Source organism: Papio anubis, chromosome 12 (genome assembly GCF_008728515.1).
Source record: "Papio anubis isolate 15944 chromosome 12, Panubis1.0, whole genome shotgun sequence".
In the NCBI taxonomy this organism is placed as follows: domain Eukaryota; kingdom Metazoa; phylum Chordata; class Mammalia; order Primates; family Cercopithecidae; genus Papio; species Papio anubis.
In genome coordinates this window covers 66,122,321-66,143,460 of record NC_044987.1, presented here as the reverse complement: position 1 = coordinate 66,143,460, position 21,140 = coordinate 66,122,321, and the positions used below count along the sequence as shown (strand labels likewise).

At 37.5% G+C, this 21,140-nt stretch overlaps 1 protein-coding gene and 2 pseudogenes across 2 annotated transcripts; 1 reads left to right on the top strand and 2 right to left on the bottom strand.

Moving 5' to 3' along the window:
• Nucleotides 1–2,436: 2,436 nt before the first annotated feature.
• LOC103877688 (olfactory receptor 10A2-like) lies at nt 2,437–4,027 on the bottom strand. The gene is given in 1 exon segment (XM_021926145.2): nt 2,437–4,027. A coding segment is annotated over 1 exon segment (966 nt). The 5' UTR covers nt 3,781–4,027; the 3' UTR covers nt 2,437–2,814.
• An 822-nt stretch (nt 4,028–4,849) lies between these two features.
• Nucleotides 4,850–6,871, top strand: LOC103877689 (annotated as a pseudogene).
• A 2,393-nt stretch (nt 6,872–9,264) lies between these two features.
• LOC101000452 lies at nt 9,265–10,818 on the bottom strand (annotated as a pseudogene). Its single transcript, XR_637498.4, has one exon. The product of XR_637498.4 is annotated as a putative elongation factor 1-alpha-like 3 (transcript).
• Nucleotides 10,819–21,140: the final 10,322 nt, after the last annotated feature.

The window sequence follows — 21,140 nt, the reverse complement described above, 5'->3', positions numbered from 1 at the left end:
CCCCTGTGACCCAAATACCTCCTACTAGGCCCTACCTCCAACATTGGGGATTATAATTCAACATGTGATTTAGAGGGATTTCAACATGACATTTATCGAAAAATATGAGATTTGAGGGGTTAGGGGAGGAATAATATAGTTGGACAACATACAAACTATGTTATTTCTCCCCTGACCCCTCAAATCTCATGTTTTTCTCACATCACAAAATACAATCATGCCTTCTCAACAGTTCCCCAAAAGTCTCAATTCATTGTAGCATCACTCACATGTCCAAAGTCTCAAGTACAGAGTCTCATTTGGAGCTGATTTCCTTCCAGCCATGAACCTGTAAAATCAAAACAAATTATTTACTTTCAAGATACAATGGTGGTACAGGCAATTGGTAAATATTTCCACTCCAAAGGGCCAAAAGGAAGAGGCTACAGGCCCCATGCAAGTCTGAAACCCAGGGGGGCAGTCATTAAATCTTAAAGCTCCAAAATAATCTCTTTTGATGCCATGTCCCACATCCAGGGCGCATTGTTGTGAGGGGTGGGCTCCCAAGGCTTTAGGCAGTTCTGTTTCTGTGCTTTTCCAGGTACAGGATGCAGGATGCTGGTAGATCTATCCTTCTGGGGTCTGGTGGATGGTGGCCCCCTTCCCACAGCTCCGTTAGGGAATTCCCCAGTGAAGACTCTGTGTGGGGCCTCCAATCCCACATTTTCCTTCAACACTTCCCTAGTAGAGGTTCTCTGTGAGGGTTCTACCCCTGCAGCAGGATTCCTGGGTACCCAGGCTTTCTCGTATATCTTCTGAAATCTAGGTGGAGGTTGCCAAGTTTCTTTCACTCTTGTACTCTGTTTCTGCCAGCTTAACACCAAATGGAAGCCACCAACCCTTTTGGCCTGTGCCCTTTAGAGTGGTAGCCCAAGGGGTACCTTGGCCCCTTTGAGCCCCAGCTGGAACCAGAGCAGCCTGGATGTGGACAGCAGTATCCTGAGGCTGCACAGGGCAATGAGGCCCTGGTTCTGGCCCCCAAAACCATTCTTCCATCCTAGGTCTCTGGGCCTATGATGAGAGTGGTTGTCACAGAGGTATTTGAAATGCTTTCAAGACCTTTTCCCATTGTCTTGGTTAATAGCACTTGGCTTCATTTTTAGTTATGCAAATCTCTCTAGCAAATTGTTGCTCCAAAGTCTGCTTGGATTCTTCTCCTGAAAATGGGCTTTTATTTTCTACCACATGGCCAGGCTGTAAGTTTTCCAAACTTTTATATTCTGCTTCTCCTTGACATAAAATTCCAACTTTAAATCATTTATTTGCTCCCATATCTGACCATAGATTGTTAGATGCAGCCAGATCACATCTGAACACTTTGTTGCTTAGAAATTTCCTCCACCAGATGCCCTAAATTATCACTCTTCAGTTCAAACTTCCACAGATCCCTAGGGCATGAACAGAATGCAGCCAAGATCTTTGCCAAGGCATAACACATGTGACTTTTGCTCCAGTTCCCAATAAGTTTCTCATTTCCATCTGAGACCTCAGCAGCCTGGCCTTCACCATCCATATCACTATTGGCATTTTGGTCACCATCATTTAAATGGTCTCTAAGAAGTTCCAAACTTTCCTTCATCTTTCTGTCTTTTTTGAGCCCCCCAAACTCCCCAACCTCTCCCCATTACCCAGTTCCAAAATTACTTCCATAGTTTCAGGTATCTTTATAGCAATGCCCCACTGCCACTACCAATTTTCTGTGTTAGGCAATTCTTGCATTGCTATAAAGAAATCCCTGAAAGTGGGCAATTTATAAAGAAAAAGTATTTAATTGACTCATGGTTCTGATGGCTGTGAAAGCATAGCACTGGCATCTGCTTGGCTTCTGGGGAGGAATAACTTGAATCTTACTTTGCTTAATTGTAAAATGAATTTACTTTTAGCAATTACCTCATCTAAATCCCTCATTGTTGATCAAATTATTCATTTCTGATGGCAATGATTGTGCTTTATGATATTTTGTATTTTCATGTCAACAATTTATTAAAATTTAAAGGCACTAAGCAAATATAGGAGTCAGCTAAGATCCACTGTAAGCCTTGAAAAAAGCAGCATTATGATTGAGATTGTGTTTGTGAAATTTTGAAATTACTTTAACAAGGATTAAGAACTTGAAAATGAATCTGCAAGAGACAATTGGAAACAGCTCACTCTGCCTGGGAAGAATAGCCTAAGGAAGGAGTCTTTTAAGGCTATTGGGCTTATAAAGGAACATGTATGGGGATTAGTGACCCTCTTTTCTCTATCCATGCTAAATATCCACAAACATAAAAGCCAACACTTCCTTAGGAGCATGCAAAATGAAAGGAAGAGCCAGAATTATGTATTGGAAGTATTATAGGGTTTTCTACTGAATGGTGTCAGAATTGTCCAAACCAAGATGATGGCCAAGATGACATTTGATAATTATCATTGTCTTGACCATTGTGTGTCCCCAAGGTCATATTACAAGTAGTTCCATATTGTCCACAATATATTCACATTTGTGCTCATTAGCAAAGTGAGTATCTCGAATGGTTTAGCCACAGAAGTGTCAAAGTGCCAATTGCACCAATAAGAAAAACAGATTAAGTATATGATGGGTAGGTAAAGGAATCTAGAAGATGATAATGACAGGTTTACATCAACACTGGACTCTCTTCTCTCCACCGAGCTTTCCAATAGCCATTTCAATAGCTGAGTTTCATTCCAATAGATATGTGAAGAGAGGCAGAGAGGTGTCCCAAACATGAAACTAATTGTTATTCAGTAGAATTTAGCCTTACTTCCTAAGGTCTATGGGATACAGTTTCTGAGGGCTAGGGTCTTGCAGACCATCCTGCTGAAGGCATTCTTCACCTCGTTATTTCTCAGGCTGTAGATAATGGGGTTCAACATGGGAGTCACAACAGTGTAGAACAATGATAGCAGCTTTTTGCTTTCAGGAGAATTATTTGATTTAGGCTGAAAATATGTGAGGTTTAATGATAGATAGAAAAGAGAGACAACAAGGAGATGTGAGGATCACGTAGAGAAGGCTTTATGCTTCCCTTTAGCTGATGGGATCTTGAGGATGGCAGCAGCAATGAGAGTGTAGGAACACAAGATCAGCAAGCAGGGGATCATGACCACCAGAATGGTTCCAGTGATGGTGTAGATCTCAAACAGTGCTGTGTCTACACAGACCAGCTTCAGCACAGGTGGGCTGTCACAGAAGAAGTGGTTCACCTTGTTGGTGCCACAGAATGGAAAGCTGAAGAGCCACGTGGTCTGCACAGTAGCTACAGGAAAGCCTGGGAACCAGGAAGCAGCAGCCAGTTTGGCCCGTGTTCTTTCGTTCATGATGACTGGGTAGTGCAAGGGACTTCAGATGTCCACATAGCGGTCATATGCCATGGTAGCCAGGACGAAGCATTCAGCCACCCCAAAGAAGAAAAAGAAATACATCTGAGTGGCACAGCCAAGGAAGGAGATGGTTGTGTCCTGGGCAAGCAGGGTCCCCAGCATTTTGGCCATAATGACTAGGTTGAAGCCAATCTCCAGGAAGGATAAGTGTCTGAGGAAGAAGTACATGGGGCTGTGTAGCATGAGGTCGGCTAGGGTAACCAGAATAATGAGGCTCTTTCCCATCAGAGTGACCAGGTAGATGTTTAGAAATGTCAGAAAGAGCAATGACTGTATTTCAGTAGGCAGGGAAGAGAAGCTCATGGGGATAAATTCACTTATTTCTGTCCGGTTTCCTGTAGCCATAAGTATAGGCATAAATCCCCAACTGTGGTCCTGGAGAGGAATTCTTGATTGGAAGTCAGATTTTCAATCTGTTTTTCAGATTTTCTCTTACTGTCAATGATAGAGGCAAGGTCAGCACCTCAGCTGGAAGAGGAAGGGTCTTGTGTTGGCTAAGAATAAAGACGCAATAAAGAGTGGTCAGAGCCTAAGCACTGAAATGAGCCATAGGTCACCTTTCTCCTCTCTTTTATGTTCCATTTTTTTATCTTGTTAGCATATTTACTAAAACAAATCTGATCTTGTTCACACACACTCGTTTTCTTCTGCACCCTTAATTCTTTTGTAATAGGGTTAAGTGAAAGGGATCCTGAGGCAATGGAGCGAAGTAAGATGAGAAAACAGTAGAAAGTTTCTATTTATACCTGTTATATATTGGCCTTCATCAAAGACATATTGTTTTCATCTTCATCTGCTGTCAAAACTATTACTAATCTTTCTGTATGCATTTAGGGACTCCAGTTCCAAAACAATTGACAGGGTATGCAGTGAAAAATGTATATTGTATCATATTTTATTTTGAAGTTATTTTAAGTAGAAAAAATAGAGGTGAAGGGATGAGTGAGAATAATGTTTACAGGGTGTGGTTGTTTTAATGCACTTCCCCTCTCACTCAATGTAAGAATTGTAGACTACTTCAAATCACATAATACTTATTCTTTCTTGCCACATCAGACTATGGAAAACAATGTTAGCAGTTTCCTCTTTGGTCCAGCATATCTATAATTGACAACTGATTCTTAGTACCTACATAATCCACTGACTCTCAAAATTAAGATCTGAGAGGAGTATTATACTATAACTCTGTGGAAAGTGAGTGTGTCCAAGGAGATTCCCACTACTTCTCTTTCAAGAACAGGAAAATTGGAAAAAACAGATTCCCACAAAAAAAAAAAAAATCTATAAAAAATATAGGAAACATTAGAGTGAAGTTTCAAAGGAAAACATTCATGGATAAAAAGTTATGAAACAAGAGATATGATCTTAAATAATATGAAAGGAAACTCTGTATTTATTCAATTTCTATGACAGCACTGATGATACAATGATTGATTATTCACTGAAGCTTAGAATGTAATAGAGAAAATATTTAAATAATCAATTATAACACATCACAATGAAAGTCAAAATGCAGAAATATATAGTACCTTAAAGGGGCACAGGAACACATAACATAGTCTTTAAAGACTTTCTAGGCAACAGAGATGAAAATAAAGTTGGCTAAAATATAGGAACAGGCACCGCGGGAAGAGGGTGTTGGAGGCCGGCTACATGGAAGATGGGCAGCTTTCCGACATGACTCAGATTCTGACATAAGGGCGGCACCCAGCGACAGGCCGCAGCAAGTGTGGAAAGTGCTAGGCGGGGACAGTGCTTGTGAGGGCCTTCCAGAGCAGGGCAACTGCATGTGCACCAGTATCATGTTACCTAGTTGTTGAAAGTGTGGATTCAAGTGAAGAGAGTTTTTCTAATTCAGACAACGATAGCTGTCTTTGGAAGCGCAAGTGACAGAAATGTTTTAACCCTCCTCCCCAAACCAGAGTCTTTTCAGTTTGGCCAAGAGCAGTCAGAAACCACCTGTTTCTGGAGCAAAGAAGATTAATAATATGTGGGGTGCTGTACTGCAGGAACAGAATTAAGATTCAGTGGCCACTAAAGTTGATATCTTGGGAATGGAGGGCGCTATTGACAGAAGCGGACAGTTCGAGACCTACGATTGTTTGCTTGCTAGGAAACTTAAGAGGGAATCTCAAGAGCATATAAAAGGACTAGACGAGAAACTAGCTGAATATATGCATGGTGGCAAAAAAACAAAAAACAAACAAACAAAAATGGGATCAAAGGAAGAGGAAAAGGGGCTAGGTCATCTCAAAAGGAAATGACCTGTAAAAGACAGGCTAGGGAACAGACTAGAACCAGAAATGAACTATAAAGGTCGATATGAGACCACAAAGGAAGATTCTCAAGAGAAAGTGGCTAATGAAATTTCATTCGGGGTACAGGAACCAAAGAAAGATCTGATGGCTCAAGTAGTGAGGATTATTGGGAACAAAAGGCAATTGAACATCTGATGGAAACTGCTGAAGTGGAACGAAATGTCCTCTTTATAATGAATGGTCGTCAAAGAACAATGGGTGGAGTTTTTCTGAATCTCTTGAAAAACACTCCTAGTATGAGCAAAGAACAAACTAAGGTTGTTTTCTATATTGAAAACCAAAAGGAATATGAAAATTAAAAAGCTGCTAAGAAGAGGAGAACACAATGAAAAAAATGAAATAAGCTATTAAAAGTCTAAATTTTCAAGATAATGATATATCATGAGAAACTTCTGCAAGTGGCATAAATGAGGCCCTGGTCTCTCTTGATGAGTCACAGGAAGGACATGGAGAAGCCAAGCTGGGCGTAGAGGAAGCCATTGAAGTTGATCGTTCTCATAATTTGGCCGTCTTTTAAGTACATGTTCAATAGTTTGAGGAATAAGCCTTTCTAAAATAACATTGTAATAAACAATTTTTACTAAAATTGCAATGTTTTGCACTGATTAACATGAGAATCTGGAGGAAAGATAATTGTTTTCGTGTTTTAAATAAAAACATATGTGGCAAAAGGAATGCAATTGATAGAAACATTTAAATATATCTCATGTTTGACAAAATACTTAAGAGTATGTAGCATAGGATTTAATTTTTCAATCTGTTGCATGTGCTAATAATTGTATTACTAGCTAATAATCAGTTTTGTCCAGGTCATTATAACATATTATTCAAAAGTTTATTTGCCTTTTCTAATTTATCTTTGCAGTAAATTATGCTTTGGCTTTAAAACATTCCATTAAAAGATCAGAATGAGACATATAAATTATTAAACTGTTACAAATGCATTCAAATTTGTTTTTTCTGTGTTCCAAGAACTTAGGCAATTTTAATGATAAAGACTAAAATTAAAAGAGGTTTATACTGATGACTCTTCCCACTTATTTATTTGTCCAGAGGTAAATAAATGTCAGAAGTTTTTCAAAGATCTATTTGTACCTTTTTTTTTTCTTTTTTTTTTTTTGAGATAGAGACTCGGTCTGTTGCCCAGGCTAGAGTGCAGTGGCACAGTCTTGGCTCGCTGCAACTTCTGCCTACCAAGTTTAAGCGATCTCATGCCTCAGCCTCCGAGGTAGCTGGGATCACAGGTGTCCCACCATGCCTGGCTAATTTTTGTGTTTTTAATAGAGACAGGGTTTTGCCATGTTGGCCAGGCTGGTCTAGAACTCCTGGCCTCAGGTGATCCACCCGCCTCGGCCTCCCAAAGTGCTGGGATTATAGTCGTGAGCCACCACAACCGGTCTATTTGTTCTTAAATTTTACATGTTCTTTGACTTATTACTTAACTTGGTCATAAACTAAATGTGATCTACACCTGTGTATTACCACATACATTAAAAAAATTCCCAGGTCAGGTGTGGTGACTCACACCTGTAATCTCAACATTTTGAGAGGCTGAGATGGGAGGATCACTTGAGCCCAGGAGTTCGAGATCAACCTGGGCAACATAGCAAGACCTTGCCTCTAATTAAAAAAAAAAAAAAAAAATCCCAGTGGCAGCCTGCCTAAGACTGTTTTACCTTATGTTAAGGAAATTGTATATTTAAAATGTTACATGTGCATAAAATTTTAAATTACTCATTTTTATTAATGAAAATAAAGGTAGCTTATTTTAGACATTCCAAGAGTTAACTATAGTTTACAAAACATATTAAGCAAAAATATGCTTAATACATTAAGCAAAAATTTTGTATATTAAGCAAAAATGTAAAATTCAGTAATTATAAACTATTCCTTTCCTTACAAACAACATACTTGAAATCTTTCAGTAGTTCCTGAAAATATGGTCATTGAAGTTGGATCTAAGAGGAAAATGGTTATTGGTTGCTTTTTATTTATAAAGAATGCAAAAATAAAATTAGATTTTGGGCAGTCCTTAAAAAAATGTAGGCACAAACAGGGTGCTATGTGTAATTAGGAAAATATTGTAATGAAAGTGAACTGCAATAGCAAAAACAAAATTTTTACTGAGAACAATAAAGCTTGGATTTGACTCTGACTCTGCCTAAAATAGAAAATTTACGTGGAAAGGCTTGAAGTGCTCTCCCATAAGATGTAGAAAATGGAGAAATAGATGAAAATGAGATAAAACTTAAAAAAGCAGAAAACAATGTAACAAATAATTAATGTCCCTGAAAAACTGAGCCAAACAAATGGAGCTGGAATAATAAATAGTAAGAAAGATAATGAAGATGTTATTAAGCAAACAAATCAATTAGATAATAGCAAGAACTCATGAAGCAACAGGCAAAATCAAAGAATGACTAACAACCAGTGTGCCCCCGTGAACAATATGGTTTTCAAGAATATATTAAAAACATTGCAGAATCTATGCAGAAAAAAATTATTTCTTAAAATAATACTTATCACACTGAAATTGGACTGCTCTGTGGCACTAACAAGTGAAAAAAGAAAAAAAATTTATAATTGTGAGGAAAATATTGGAGATTTTAGCAACTGTAATTGCTCAAGCTCTCTTTTTCTCCCTCTCTCTCTGTCACACACACATTCACATAAACACACACACACACAAACCTATACAATTTTGAATAAAACGAAAGGATCAGTGATATTGGTAAACACAGCATATCAATTAGAAACTACTGTTTTATTATAAGACATTCTAGACTTTTGTACTTCAGAATAAATAGAGTGAAGTCATGGGAGATAGGAACATAACAATTTAAACTAATGGGACATATCTAAGCTATCAAAGGAGATGGCCCTCTTCCGGAAAAAAAAAAAAAAAGTAAGTAATAGGAGAAACGTAAACATCTGTAAACTGTACTACCAACAACATAAAACAAAATACTATTGAATAGGTAGTCATAAACCTGTTCAATACGCTGTAAGAAAAATACACCTGGAAATAAAAAAATGTCATAAGGAAATTAAAAGACTGTGAAAACCAGTCTTGGATACTGAAGGAAACTGAATTAAGAGAATGTTTGAGAAATTGAGAAATACTATGAAATGATAAAAATTATAGAATAAATTAAAAATTCCGGAAATAAAAATAGATAAATTTCTAGGAACATAGAATGGCAGATCAAAGTAGAGAAATGATAGACAAAATGCTAGCAAAAAGTAAAAATTATTGAGCTAATAATTTTAAACTTAAAGTAGTTCTTACTATACAAAAAATGTATGGAAATATACTCACTCATATCTTTTTTTTTTCTCATTAAACTTTTTTAATGGGGCTCAAAATTCTGTGACAAATTTTTGGTCAAGTTGTTTCCATTAAAAAGTACTGATTTTAAAATTACTAAGTTACTAATAACTTAAAACTGCCACACGCAAAAAAGAAAACCAGAGAGGTCCACAAAACATTCTCCTTTCCTTCTGAAGGTTTTACGATGCGTTGTTATCATTAACCAGTCTTTTACTACTAAACTTAAATGGCCAATTGAAACAAACAGTTCTGAGACCGTTCTTCCACCACTGATTAAGAGTGAGGTGGCAGGTATTAGGGATAATATTCATTTAGCCTTCTGAGCTTTCTGGACAGACTTGGTGACCTTGCCAGCTCCAGCAGCCTTCTTGTCCACTGCTTTGATGACACCCACCGCAACTGTCTGCCTCATATCACGAACAGCAAAGCGACCCAAAGGTGGATAGTCTGAGAAGCTCTCAACACACATGGGCTTGCCAAGAACCATATCAACAATGGCAGCATCACCAGACTTCAAGAATTTAGGGCCATTTTCCAGTTTTTTACCGAAACGGCCATCATTTTTTCCTTCAGCTCAGCAAACTTGCATGCAATGTGAGCCATGTGGCAATCCAATACAGGGGCATAGCCAGCACTTATTTGGCCTGGATGGTTCAGGATAATCACCTGAGCAGTGAAGCCAGCTGCTTCCATTAGTGGGTCATTTTTGCTGTCACCAGCAACGTTGCCACGACGAACATCTTTGACAGACACATTCTTGACTTTGAAGCCCACATTGTCCCCAGGAAGAGCTTCACTCAAAGCTTCATGGTGCATTTTGACAGATTTTACTTTGGTTGTAACGTTGACTGGAGCAAAGGTGACCACCATACCGGGTTTGAGAACACCAGTCTCCACTTGGCCAACAGGAGCAGTACCAATACCACCAATTTTGTAGACATCCTGGAGAGACAGGTGCGAGGGCTTGTCAGTTGGACGAGTTGGTGGTAGGATACAGTCCAGAGCCTCAAGCAGTGTGGTTCCACTGGCATTGCCATCCTTACAGGTGACCTTCCATCCCTTTAAACAAGGTATGTTAGCACTTGGCTCCAGCATGTTGTCACCATTCCAACCAGAAATTGGCACAAATGCTACTGTGTTGGGGTTGTAGCCAATTTTCTTAATGTAAGCGCTGACTTCCTTAACAATTTCCTCATATCTCTTCTGGCTGTAGGGTGGTTCAGTGGAATCCATTTTGTTAACACCAACAATTAGTTGTTTCACACCCAGTGTGTAAGCCAGAAGAGCATGCTCTCAGGTCTGCCCATTCTTGGAGATACCAGCTTCAAATTCACCAACACCAGCAGCAATAATCAGGACAGCACAGTCAGCCTGAGATGTCCCTGTAATCATGTTTTTGATGAAGTCTCTGTGTCCTGGGGCATCAATGATAGTCACATAATACTTGCTGGTCTCAAATTTCCACAAGGAGATATCAATGGTAATACCACATTCCCGCTCAGCTTTCAGTTTATCTAAGACCCAGGCATACTTGAAGAAGCCCTTTCCCATCTCAGCAGCCTCCTTCTCAAAATTTCCAATGGTTCTTTTGTCGATGCCACCGCATTTGTAAATCAGATGGCCAGTAGTGGTGGACTTGCCCGAATCTACGTGTTCAATGACGACAATGTTGATATGAGTCTTTTCCTTTCCCATTTTGGCTTTTAGGTGTAGTTTTCACGACACCTGTGTTCTGGCGGCAAACTCGTTGCAAAAAAAGATACTCACTCATATCTTAATCATTGTTCTAGTTTCCTTTTAACTTTGAGGGTAGAGAAAGCTTTAAGTTTGCAGATAGAAAAGAAATAAAAAAGAAAACTCAAACCCACAAAACCACACAAGTCACAATCAAAACACTTTTTAGGCTATATACCAAAAAAAAAAAAGATAAAAGAATTCAGAAGAACGATAGATTTCTGCTGAACACATATATGACAAAATATAGTAGATTCAGGTTTGTATGAATTCGAATGAGAATAACTTTATCTTATCACATAAGAAACAATAAAAATGAATTAAATTGCTCTTCAAATCAACTTAGAAAACGAAATAGACACAGAGAGAGAAAACAGAATTAAAAGCAGAAATTAATTTCAAAAAGTTAAAACTGATAAATCTGAGATTTGGCCATTCAAAATATTAAGTAAAAAATTGTTGGAAAATCTAATGAAGAAATAATAGAGAAAACAAAAGTATGTAATTTAGGAATAAAATATGTAAAATAATCTCAGATATGGAATGAAACTTTAAAAATTATAAGCAAATACTACTACATTAATAAATGTCTGATTTTTAAAATGAAATAGCTTTCTAATAGTATGTGAAGTTTAGCCTTGAATAAAACAGGTAAAAATGAGTGGTTTGAAGTAATTTTATCAAAAGATTGTAATGCAAATGCCCATTCACCAGGATAAAATGAATGAGGTAATTTATTCCTTCAGAGAACAGGTAAATCTTGTGATTTATCTTTAGATGAACTGTTTCAGGACAAAGAAAAAGATGCAGTGTTTTCCAATTAATATTATGACAATTACCTATACCTGTTTTCAAAGCAGCAAATATAATACACACACAAATAAGCCAAAAGACCAATCTGACTTATGAATATAAGTGCAAAATTAAGAAATAAAATGCAATCATTTTAAACCCAAAACATATATAGTCACATACATATACAGTATGGCCAAGTAGGATTTATTATAGGAATACAAATATGATTTGTAATTAAGAAATAATCAAATATAATTTATCTCATCAACATTTCAATAAAAAAAGTTAACCTCATTAAATCCTAAAACTGTTTGAAAGTTCAACATTTATCTCTAAAAAAAATCCAACACAGCAAAGTTTTATAACTTTTGAAGAGAAAACTTTCTTAATGAATCCTGAATATTATATAAACAATAGCCAATTCTGAGATTAGTAGTATAATAATAGAGCAATGGTTCTGAGAATTTGGGGACTATGGAACACTTTTACAATCTGACAGCAGTTATGAACTCTTTCTCCTCCCAAATGTACATATGTGTGAAATTTTGCATATAATTTTTGGGGGTTTATAGATATTCTGAAGATCATAGATATTGTTGAAATTCTAATGCCATTATTGGTTTAAAAATTCTGGCCAAAATAATATGATGAGAATAATAAACAAGGCATCAACATTGGAAAAGAAAACAGAAGGACTGGGCATGGTGGCTCACCCCTGTAATCCTAGCACTTTGGGAGGCCGAGGCAGGTGGATTGCCTGAGCTCAGGAGTTCAAAACCAGCCTGGGCAACACGGTGAAATCCATCTCTACTGAAAATACAAAAAAATTAGCCAGGCGTGGCGGCATGAACCTGCAGTCCCAGCTACTCGGGAGGCTGAGGCAGGAGAATTGCTTGAATCCGGGAGGAGGAGGTTGCAGTGAGCCAAGATCATGCCACTGCACAGCCTGGGCGACAGAGCAAGACTCCATCTCCAAGAAAAGAAAAAAAAAGGAATAGACAATTATCATTACTTTCAGAAGGAAAGTTGTTCAATGACAGAAAACTAACTTGTTCAATGAGTTGACTAATCATACAATGTATTTTAAGAATTAATATTTTTCTTGTATGCAAGAAAAAAGCAGTTGCAAAATAAATTTCATGTTATCAATAAAAAAAATTTTGAAATAAACGTATCAGGAAATAATTAGTATCCTATTTAAAATAATCAAAACCCTTATGAAATGTCATAATCTAATCTTGAACAAATTTCGTGTCATATTGTGTTTATGACTAGAGAAATAGTTTTATGAAAATATAAATTTTTGTCAAATTATTAAAACTAATTGCAAAATAAAAAAATTCTACGTTTGTGACCATATGTTAAAATACTTTGGAACATTATTTTATAGTTTATCACATTATTTATAACATGAAAATATTTTATAATATCTCTACACATGCTTTAAGTATACTATATTTGTATTAGACAAGACATGGAAACATAATGAAGGCCAAAAATAGTATATATACAAGAAAAATACAATAAAGAGCTCTGGAGCAATGCAAAAACAAGCCCAGTTAAACTCTCACCATTTATCATAAATAATTACATTCAATATAGATGATGATTTAAATGTTGAAATTAAGCTCTAGTTGAGTGTGAAGAAAATATGTTTATATTTTTTTTACATATGTTTGTGGTCTTTCTAAATTTCTAACAAAATTCCTGAAGAAAAAAGATGATTGATTAGCCCAAGTAAAAATTAAATGATTTTAAACGTAAAAATACAAAATTAAAAAAGAAATAACATTAAAATAAGAAAATGTCTTAAGATATATGGCAAAAGATTCCCACAGATTTTCAAAGAGTAGAAATTTAGGTAGAGGGGGCATAAAAGCCAACATAGATCAGTGGAAATGAGAAACCAGAAATAAATTCACACATACACGGTCAACTGATGTTCAACAAGTGTTCCAAGAACACATAATCGAGAAAAGGGTAATCTTTTTAACAAATGATTTTGGAAAAACTGAATATTCATATGCAAAACCATGAAATTTTCTTTTACCTTTTATTATACCACACACAATAATCAACTCAAAATGAATTAAAAATGTAAATGTAAGAACTGAAACTCCCCAGTGCTTTGGGTGGTCAAGGCGGGCAGATCACCTGAGGCCAGGAGTTCAAGACCAGCCTGGCCAATATGGCAAAACCCTGTCTCTCCTAAATACACAAAAATTAGCCAGGTGTGGTGGCATACGCCTGTAATCCCAGCTATTTGGGAGGCTGAGCCAGGAGAATCGCTTGAACCTGGGAGGCAGAGGTTGTGGTGAGCCGAGATTGCCCCATTGAACTCCAGCCTAGGCAGCAAGAATGAAAAAAAAAAAAAAAAAAAAAAAAGAACTGAAACTACAAAACTCCTGGAAAAAAACATAGAGAAATAGCTTTATGACATTGGGTCTTGTAACAATTTTTTGGATATGGCACCAAAAGCACAAACAATAAAAGCAAAATTAAGCAAGTGGGACATCAAGCTAAAAAGCTTCTATGTAGCAAAGTCAATAGAGTAAAGAGACAACCTACAGAATGTAAGTAAATATTTGCAAAACATGTATCTGATAAGAGGTTAATATTCAAAATACATAATAAACGCCTACAACTCAGTAGCCAAGAAAATAAGTAAGCTGATTTTAAAATGGACAGAAGACTGGAATCGATATTTCTTTAAGAAGACATACAAATGGCCAACAGGCAATGAAAAGATGTTCAACATCAGTAGTCATCAGGGAAATGCCAATCAGAACCAGAGTGAGTTATCACCTCACACCTGTCAGGATGGCTATTATCAAATAAATAAACCCAACAGACAAAAACAAAGAAACAAAACAAAGCAAGTTTTAGCAAAGATGTAGAGACATTTGAACCCTTGTGCACTGTTGGTGGGAATGTAACATGTTGCGGCCACCGCGGAAAAAAACTATGGAGGATCCTCTAGAAATTAAAAATAGACCCAACAATCCTGCTTCTGGGAATATATCCAAGGGAACTGATATCAGGATTTTGAAGTGATATGTGCACTCCCATGCTCACTGCAACATTGTTCACAATAGCCAAGATATGAAAACAACCTAAACATTCACTGACAGATTAGTGAATAAAGAAAATGTGCTATATAACTACAATGGAATATTATTTAGCCTTAAAAGAAGAAATTCTGCTATATGCAACAACAGGGATAAATATGGAGAGGACTATACTAGGTGAAACAAGACAGTCATTGAAGGACAGTGCATGATTCCACTTATATGAGGTATCTAAAATAATCCAACTTACAGAAAATGAATGTAGAGTGGTGCATATTAGGTTCTGGGGAGAAGGTAAAAGTCAGGAGTTGCTTTCCAAGGGTATAAAGTTTCGGTTCGGCAAGATGAATAAGTTCTAGAGATCTGCTGTACAACATGGTACCTATAGTTAACAATACAGTACTGTGTACTCAAAATTTTTTGAAGTGAGTAGATCCATGTTTTAAGTGTTCTTTACACACACACACACACAAGCAAAAGGCACAATGATTTCACATATAAACGTGTTCAATGTTACATCATTATAGTGTCAAAATTGTGTCAATAATCTACAAATGATTGGGTCAATTATGACCCAAGCATTTAAGGAAATGTCATGTAAACATATAAGTCATTTTTAAAGAACATTACCACTATTGAATAATACTCACCATATAATAGTAAATGGAAAAAAGCACAAAAATACATATGATTTACATGTAAAATTCCAAACTCATCAATATGTGCATAGCAATATGCAAATTTTTAGCAATAGTCACTTTGAAGTGGTAGGAAGAGAGATGGGACTATCTCCTTAATTTTGCTTCCTGGGGTTTCAAGCATTCTACAATGAGCTACACATATTATATAGCAGTAATAAAAGCAGTAATAATAAAAATAAAAATTATGACTTCATGTTGGTAGCATTTGCCTAATACATAATAGAATTATGTTATATATGTTACTTTTTCCTTTTTCACATTCTTCTTACGATAATTGTGTGATCTAGACCGTATTATTTTCCTCCCCTTATTGCCACCCAATGAACTGAAGTTTAGATACATTATGTAATTTGTTAAAGAATTTGATAACTTGTTTACATGGGCAGTAAAAGGCAGAGTCTGCATTGAAAACCATAATCAGAAAAAATATAATAAAAGCAACACCTGGATTTTTAGCAAGATATGCAATATGAATACAACATATTCCTTAGGTCTCATTTTTTTGTCCCTTTGTCATTCAGGTACCTTAATCTTCACCAACTGAGGATAAATGTATTTGTTTGTTATTGAACAATTTACTTCTTTTCATTATTCTATACCAGGAGTTGGAAAAGCTTTTCTGTAAAAGGCCAGACATAAAATATTTCATGCTTGTGGACCATGTGATCTCTGTCATAACTATTCAATACCTAGACACACACACACACACACACAAAAATAAATAACATATATGATACTTAACATATATAATATAGGTATACAAATATATAATTAAGTATGTAAACATATACAATACCTAAGCAAATGTGCATGGCAAAGTTTAATAAAACTTTATAGACATCAAAAGTTTTATTAACTTTTGATGCTAGTTAATTCTAGGATGCTATAATTCTAGGATTCTAGGATGCTATAAATTCTAGGATGCTCTACACTATCACTCTTTTGACATTTTTGACAATTTAAAAGGTGTAAAAATCATCTTTAGCTTGTGGGCCATATAAAACAGGGCTGGACAAATTTGGCCCATGAGTTGTAGTTTGCTAATCCCTGCCTATACCTTTGCTCATGACATCACCTGTGGTTGCACACGCCCCCTCCTCCTCCTAGCTGACTTCTTCCTTCACCTTAAAAACTAAAATGTGTCTCCCCTGTGATGCTTCCAGATAGGGTTATTCCAGTGTGCTCTTAAAATTCTTTAGTTATTCAGTTGTATTTCAGTTATCTATTGATATCTGAATTTTTAAATTTAATTTGTAAACTCCTTCAGACCAGAAACTGCTTATTTTATTTATAGGGAGAAGCCCAACGCCTGTCCATGTTAAGCAATTTATGTGTATTTTTGGATGAATGAGTGTAAGAATAAATACATGAATTTCAGGGAGTTCATTATTCCTAAGTTTCCATTGGATTTCATATCCAACTACATCCTACTAAAACGACTTTCAGGACAAGCGCGGTGTCTCAAGCCTGTAATCCCAGCACTTTGGGAGGCTGAGGCGGGTGGATCACTTGAGGTCAGGAGTTCAAGACCAGCCTGGTCAACATGGCGAACCCTGTCTCTACTAAAGATACAAAAATTAGCCAGGCACGGTGGTGGGCACCTGTAAACCCAGTTACTTGGGAGACTGAGACAGGAGAGTTGCTTGAGCCCAGGAGGGGGAGGTTGCAGTGAGCTGAGATCACACTACTGCACTCCAGCCTGGGCGACAGAGAAAGACTCCATCTCACAAACAAACAGACAAACAAACAAACCAAAAACCACTTTCACTAGAAGCTCCATTTTATGACGGCTGTGTTGTGTGTGATGCTGATGGAGAGGATTGTGGAGGAGGAATGGCAGAGATGAAAGGGCTTGCTGAGCTTCCTATAGAACTTCTGGAACCTACTGGGGAAGAAGAGCTGGTGACCTGTCTCTGGTGTGGGAGACACTGAAGAAGTTGATGGCCCATGGCCAGCCCACAGGCTCCTTGACAGTTCCTCTAGAACTTCCCTAGGAGCAGCTATTTGCTAATCATCTGAGCAACTGTCCTGGGAATATAAACCCACTCTCCTAGGGCTTCTATAACCGTAAAACTGCCCTAAAGAAGTAGTGTCTCCTACAGGCGCCCGCCATTACGCCAGGCTAATTTTTTTTGTATTTTTAGTAGAGACAGGGTTTCACCGTGTTAGCCAGGATTCCGGAGGCTGAAGCAGGAGAATGGCGTGAACCCGGGAGGCGGAGCTTGCAGTGAGCCGAGATCACGCCACTGCACTCCAGCCTGGGCAACACAAAGAGACTCGGTCTCAAAAAAAAAAAAAAAAAAAAGTAGTGTCTCCTGATGTCCTCTGCCTCATGAATGTTCTAGTGAGGCAATCAGAGGAAAATCAAGACCTGGAAGGGGTGTATGTCCTATGGAAGCTCCTGCTACTAAAATTTTTCTAACCTAGAAAGCTTTACAGGACAGAGTTAGGAAAAAAATCCTGAGTCATTTATTTTTTCTGCAGCCTTAGATCTCACTTACCTTATAACACAGGCAAACAAAACAGACTTAGAGAGGAGAGGAACTGAGGAGATCTTCCTAGTGTGAGTAGAGGAATAAAATTAAGTATCCCACAAACCCTGCTCAAACCTTGTCCAGTTGAGCAACTGAACCTGGAGTGTGGCCCCTGGTAAATTAGGTCCTTGGCAAAAAGCCTTACCTGTGTCCAACAAGAACATGTGCCTTGTCCAGCTCTTCCTGACATCCATACTTCATGCATGCCCTTCATGCACGTCTTTCATAAATTTAATCAAAGAGCTTTCTCTTTGTTTCAGCAAAGCCAAAAGAGAAATCAGGGAAGTCCTATTCCTTGTTCTGGTTGAGCTATTAATGGCTGAAGCTGTAGCCAGCTCACTGCTGCCTTGTGTGTCAGTGGCATGTCAGAGGTGAGTGAGCACAGTAGGAGGATTGGCCATGCTCCCTGTCCTGGCTTTCAGAAAATTATTCCAGTCGTGCCTTTTTTGTCCTCAGGGCCAGTTGAAGGGCTGCACCTCTATCCCCGCCGCCACCTCCCTGATGTTTCTGGGCTCACTGAAGCTCCTCTTCTTTCCCTTACTCAGTAGCACCTGACCTTTCTTGAATCTATTGTCCTTTGGGGCCCAAAGAAATATTGGATGTTGAAAGGATTAATTCAAAAAGAAAAACCATACTCTAGGGATATAGGGTTGGGCAAAGTAAAGCACAGAAGTTTTGGATTCTTAGTGATCTAAGTGTAAAACCAGCTCTCTAACTCACTGACTTGAGGTATTTAGTGATTTATCAAACTTCATGAGTTTCAGTTTCCATATGGCTTGGACAAAGATCATAAGGCTCATTTTATAGGATTGGTGTGATGAGATGATATATATTAGCAATCATATTAAAATTATTATGTTATAACATATATATATATAAATATCTCACATTAACATTATATTACTATAACCTATCGTATGGCAATAATTTTTCATTTATTTAACAAATATGTATTGAGTAATTGCTATATGCCAGGCATTGCTCTAGACCCTGAGATAGAGAAATGAACAAAACATGTGAAGTCTCTGTGCTCATAAAGCATTATTTGAATGGTGGAATTCAGGCATTGAACAAATGAATGATTAAGTACATAAGACTAGTCATTATAAACAAAATTTGAGATGAGAGAAACAGGAAACTGCTGACAGAAAGGACTCGATCAAGTAGAGTTCCTTTAGTATAAAATTTGGGGTTTTTTTGGCTAATCTTAGGCTGGTCATGGTTAAGAAAAATGTGTAAGATGTAATTTCTTGTCCAAATGTTGATCAAATGAATTGAGGCTTTAAGATTTTGAAATGATTAGTGAGCAGCACAAGATAGAAATAGTGATTCAGGCTTTCAGAATCACAATTTTAGAGAGAGGAAAAATTATGATTTTTTTATTGGACTATAATTTTTAACAGCAAAAGAATGGGAAAATTACCTTAATTCCATCAATAGGAATTGATTAAAAATTGTATATTTTCCATTGGAATATAGTGAATTATACATATATCATATTAATATGGGATAAAGTCACATGGAATAAACTCCCAGATAATTTTTTATGTGAGGGAAAAGCAAGGTGAGTGACATTATATTCAGTGACATTATACTCACATCACACAAATTAAATACATCTTATAAAAATAAATATTACACTTAGACATATAAAATATACACAGTTGACCCTTGAACAACATGGGTTTGCACTTCATGGGCTCAGTATATGTGGATCTTTTTCCATGGGATGCCATGTGGAGGGTTGATTTTTGTATTCACAGGTCCCGCAGGGCACACAGTGGGACCTGAGTATGTGTGTGTTCCATGAAAGGACCTTATATGCAGAACAACCCCCAAATGCAGAAGGAGCTGAGAAACCAAAGAACAAAGCAGACAAATCCAATTTGTTGGTAAAAGGTAATTTACTGGGGAACTTAAAAATGGAAGTGCGGTCTTGGGAAGCAACCAGATAGGTAGATGTTTGTACGTGTTGCCCCCGGCCCCAGGATGTATATTCCATAAGAAAAGGGTATATATGCTCCATACAGACAATTAAAGGCAACACTACAGAACAGGCAAAAATGTTGTGTGCATCATAGCCTATAATTTGTGCAGTAACATCAAGGTTGCTTTGATCTAAAAGTAGGATTTATAGTAAGTAGATGTTCTTACACTAAGAGCAGTAAATAAAGTAGGAATAAGGAAGCAGTCACAGGAATGCAGCTAATCAGAAGTCAACATGGTGGATTAGCATCTGAGATAGAGTCACTTTTGTCTCCATACTCCACCTCTCTAATTCAGCTCTTACAATTTCATGCACCCACCTCTACCATAGTGGTCCCTGAGCCTCTGACACGGGTGAGGGATGCAGTCATTTTGATGGTGTGGGTGACATATTACTTCAATTTGTTTTCTGTTTGTAAGCAGAGGCTGTGGCAACAATACAAATGACAACAGGTGATGATATTTATGCCAAGACACACAATTAATAATGCCTTTTACCACCATGTTCCTCAGGGTCTAAAACAAGAGGCATAAAGCCGAGAAGCAACAGAAACAGAAGAGTACAGGTGGAAATACAAGTGTTTAGTAGGTGCTTGGCAGGGCAGCTCTTCTGTCTCTGTTGTTTAAGACAAGGGCAAGCCAACAATTATGGGCTGGAGGTACATACCAAGCATGTTACCCTAGGGGTGAAGGTGCTTGTATTATCTGTAAAGTTACAGGAGTGGCAAAGAACCATGTGAAATGGCTGACCAGACTGCCCTTTAAATAGGTCTGTGTTCCAGTGTCTTGGTGTGTGGAGTGTCTTAGCTCAGACTCTAGTAGAATCAACGGAGACCACTTTAGTCAACTGGGGAATTCCTCACCTTCTGGCAAGAAATATACTATTTAACCTGGGGGATGTTCCCGGTCCAGCCCCTATTTGGAGGTTAAATACTCTATATAACCTGGGAGATGCATCCCCTCCTCTGGCTTGAGATCTTGGGGAGTGCTAAATAACATTTGCCATTGTTCTCTATCAGCTCCAGTAGAAATGTATCTGGTTGGGCCTTTTTTATAACTCTGATAAATGGACCCTCCTCTATGGTGATCCTGAGTCATTGGTATAACGCCAAACTCATATTCATTTCAACTGAATTAAGACAGCTAATGGCTTGAGGCAAAACCTTTGCCCACCCTTGCCAGGTATTGGATTGTGAGAGTGCTCACAGTTGTGTCTTCAAAATGTCATTTTTCCTTTCAATCAACTCTGC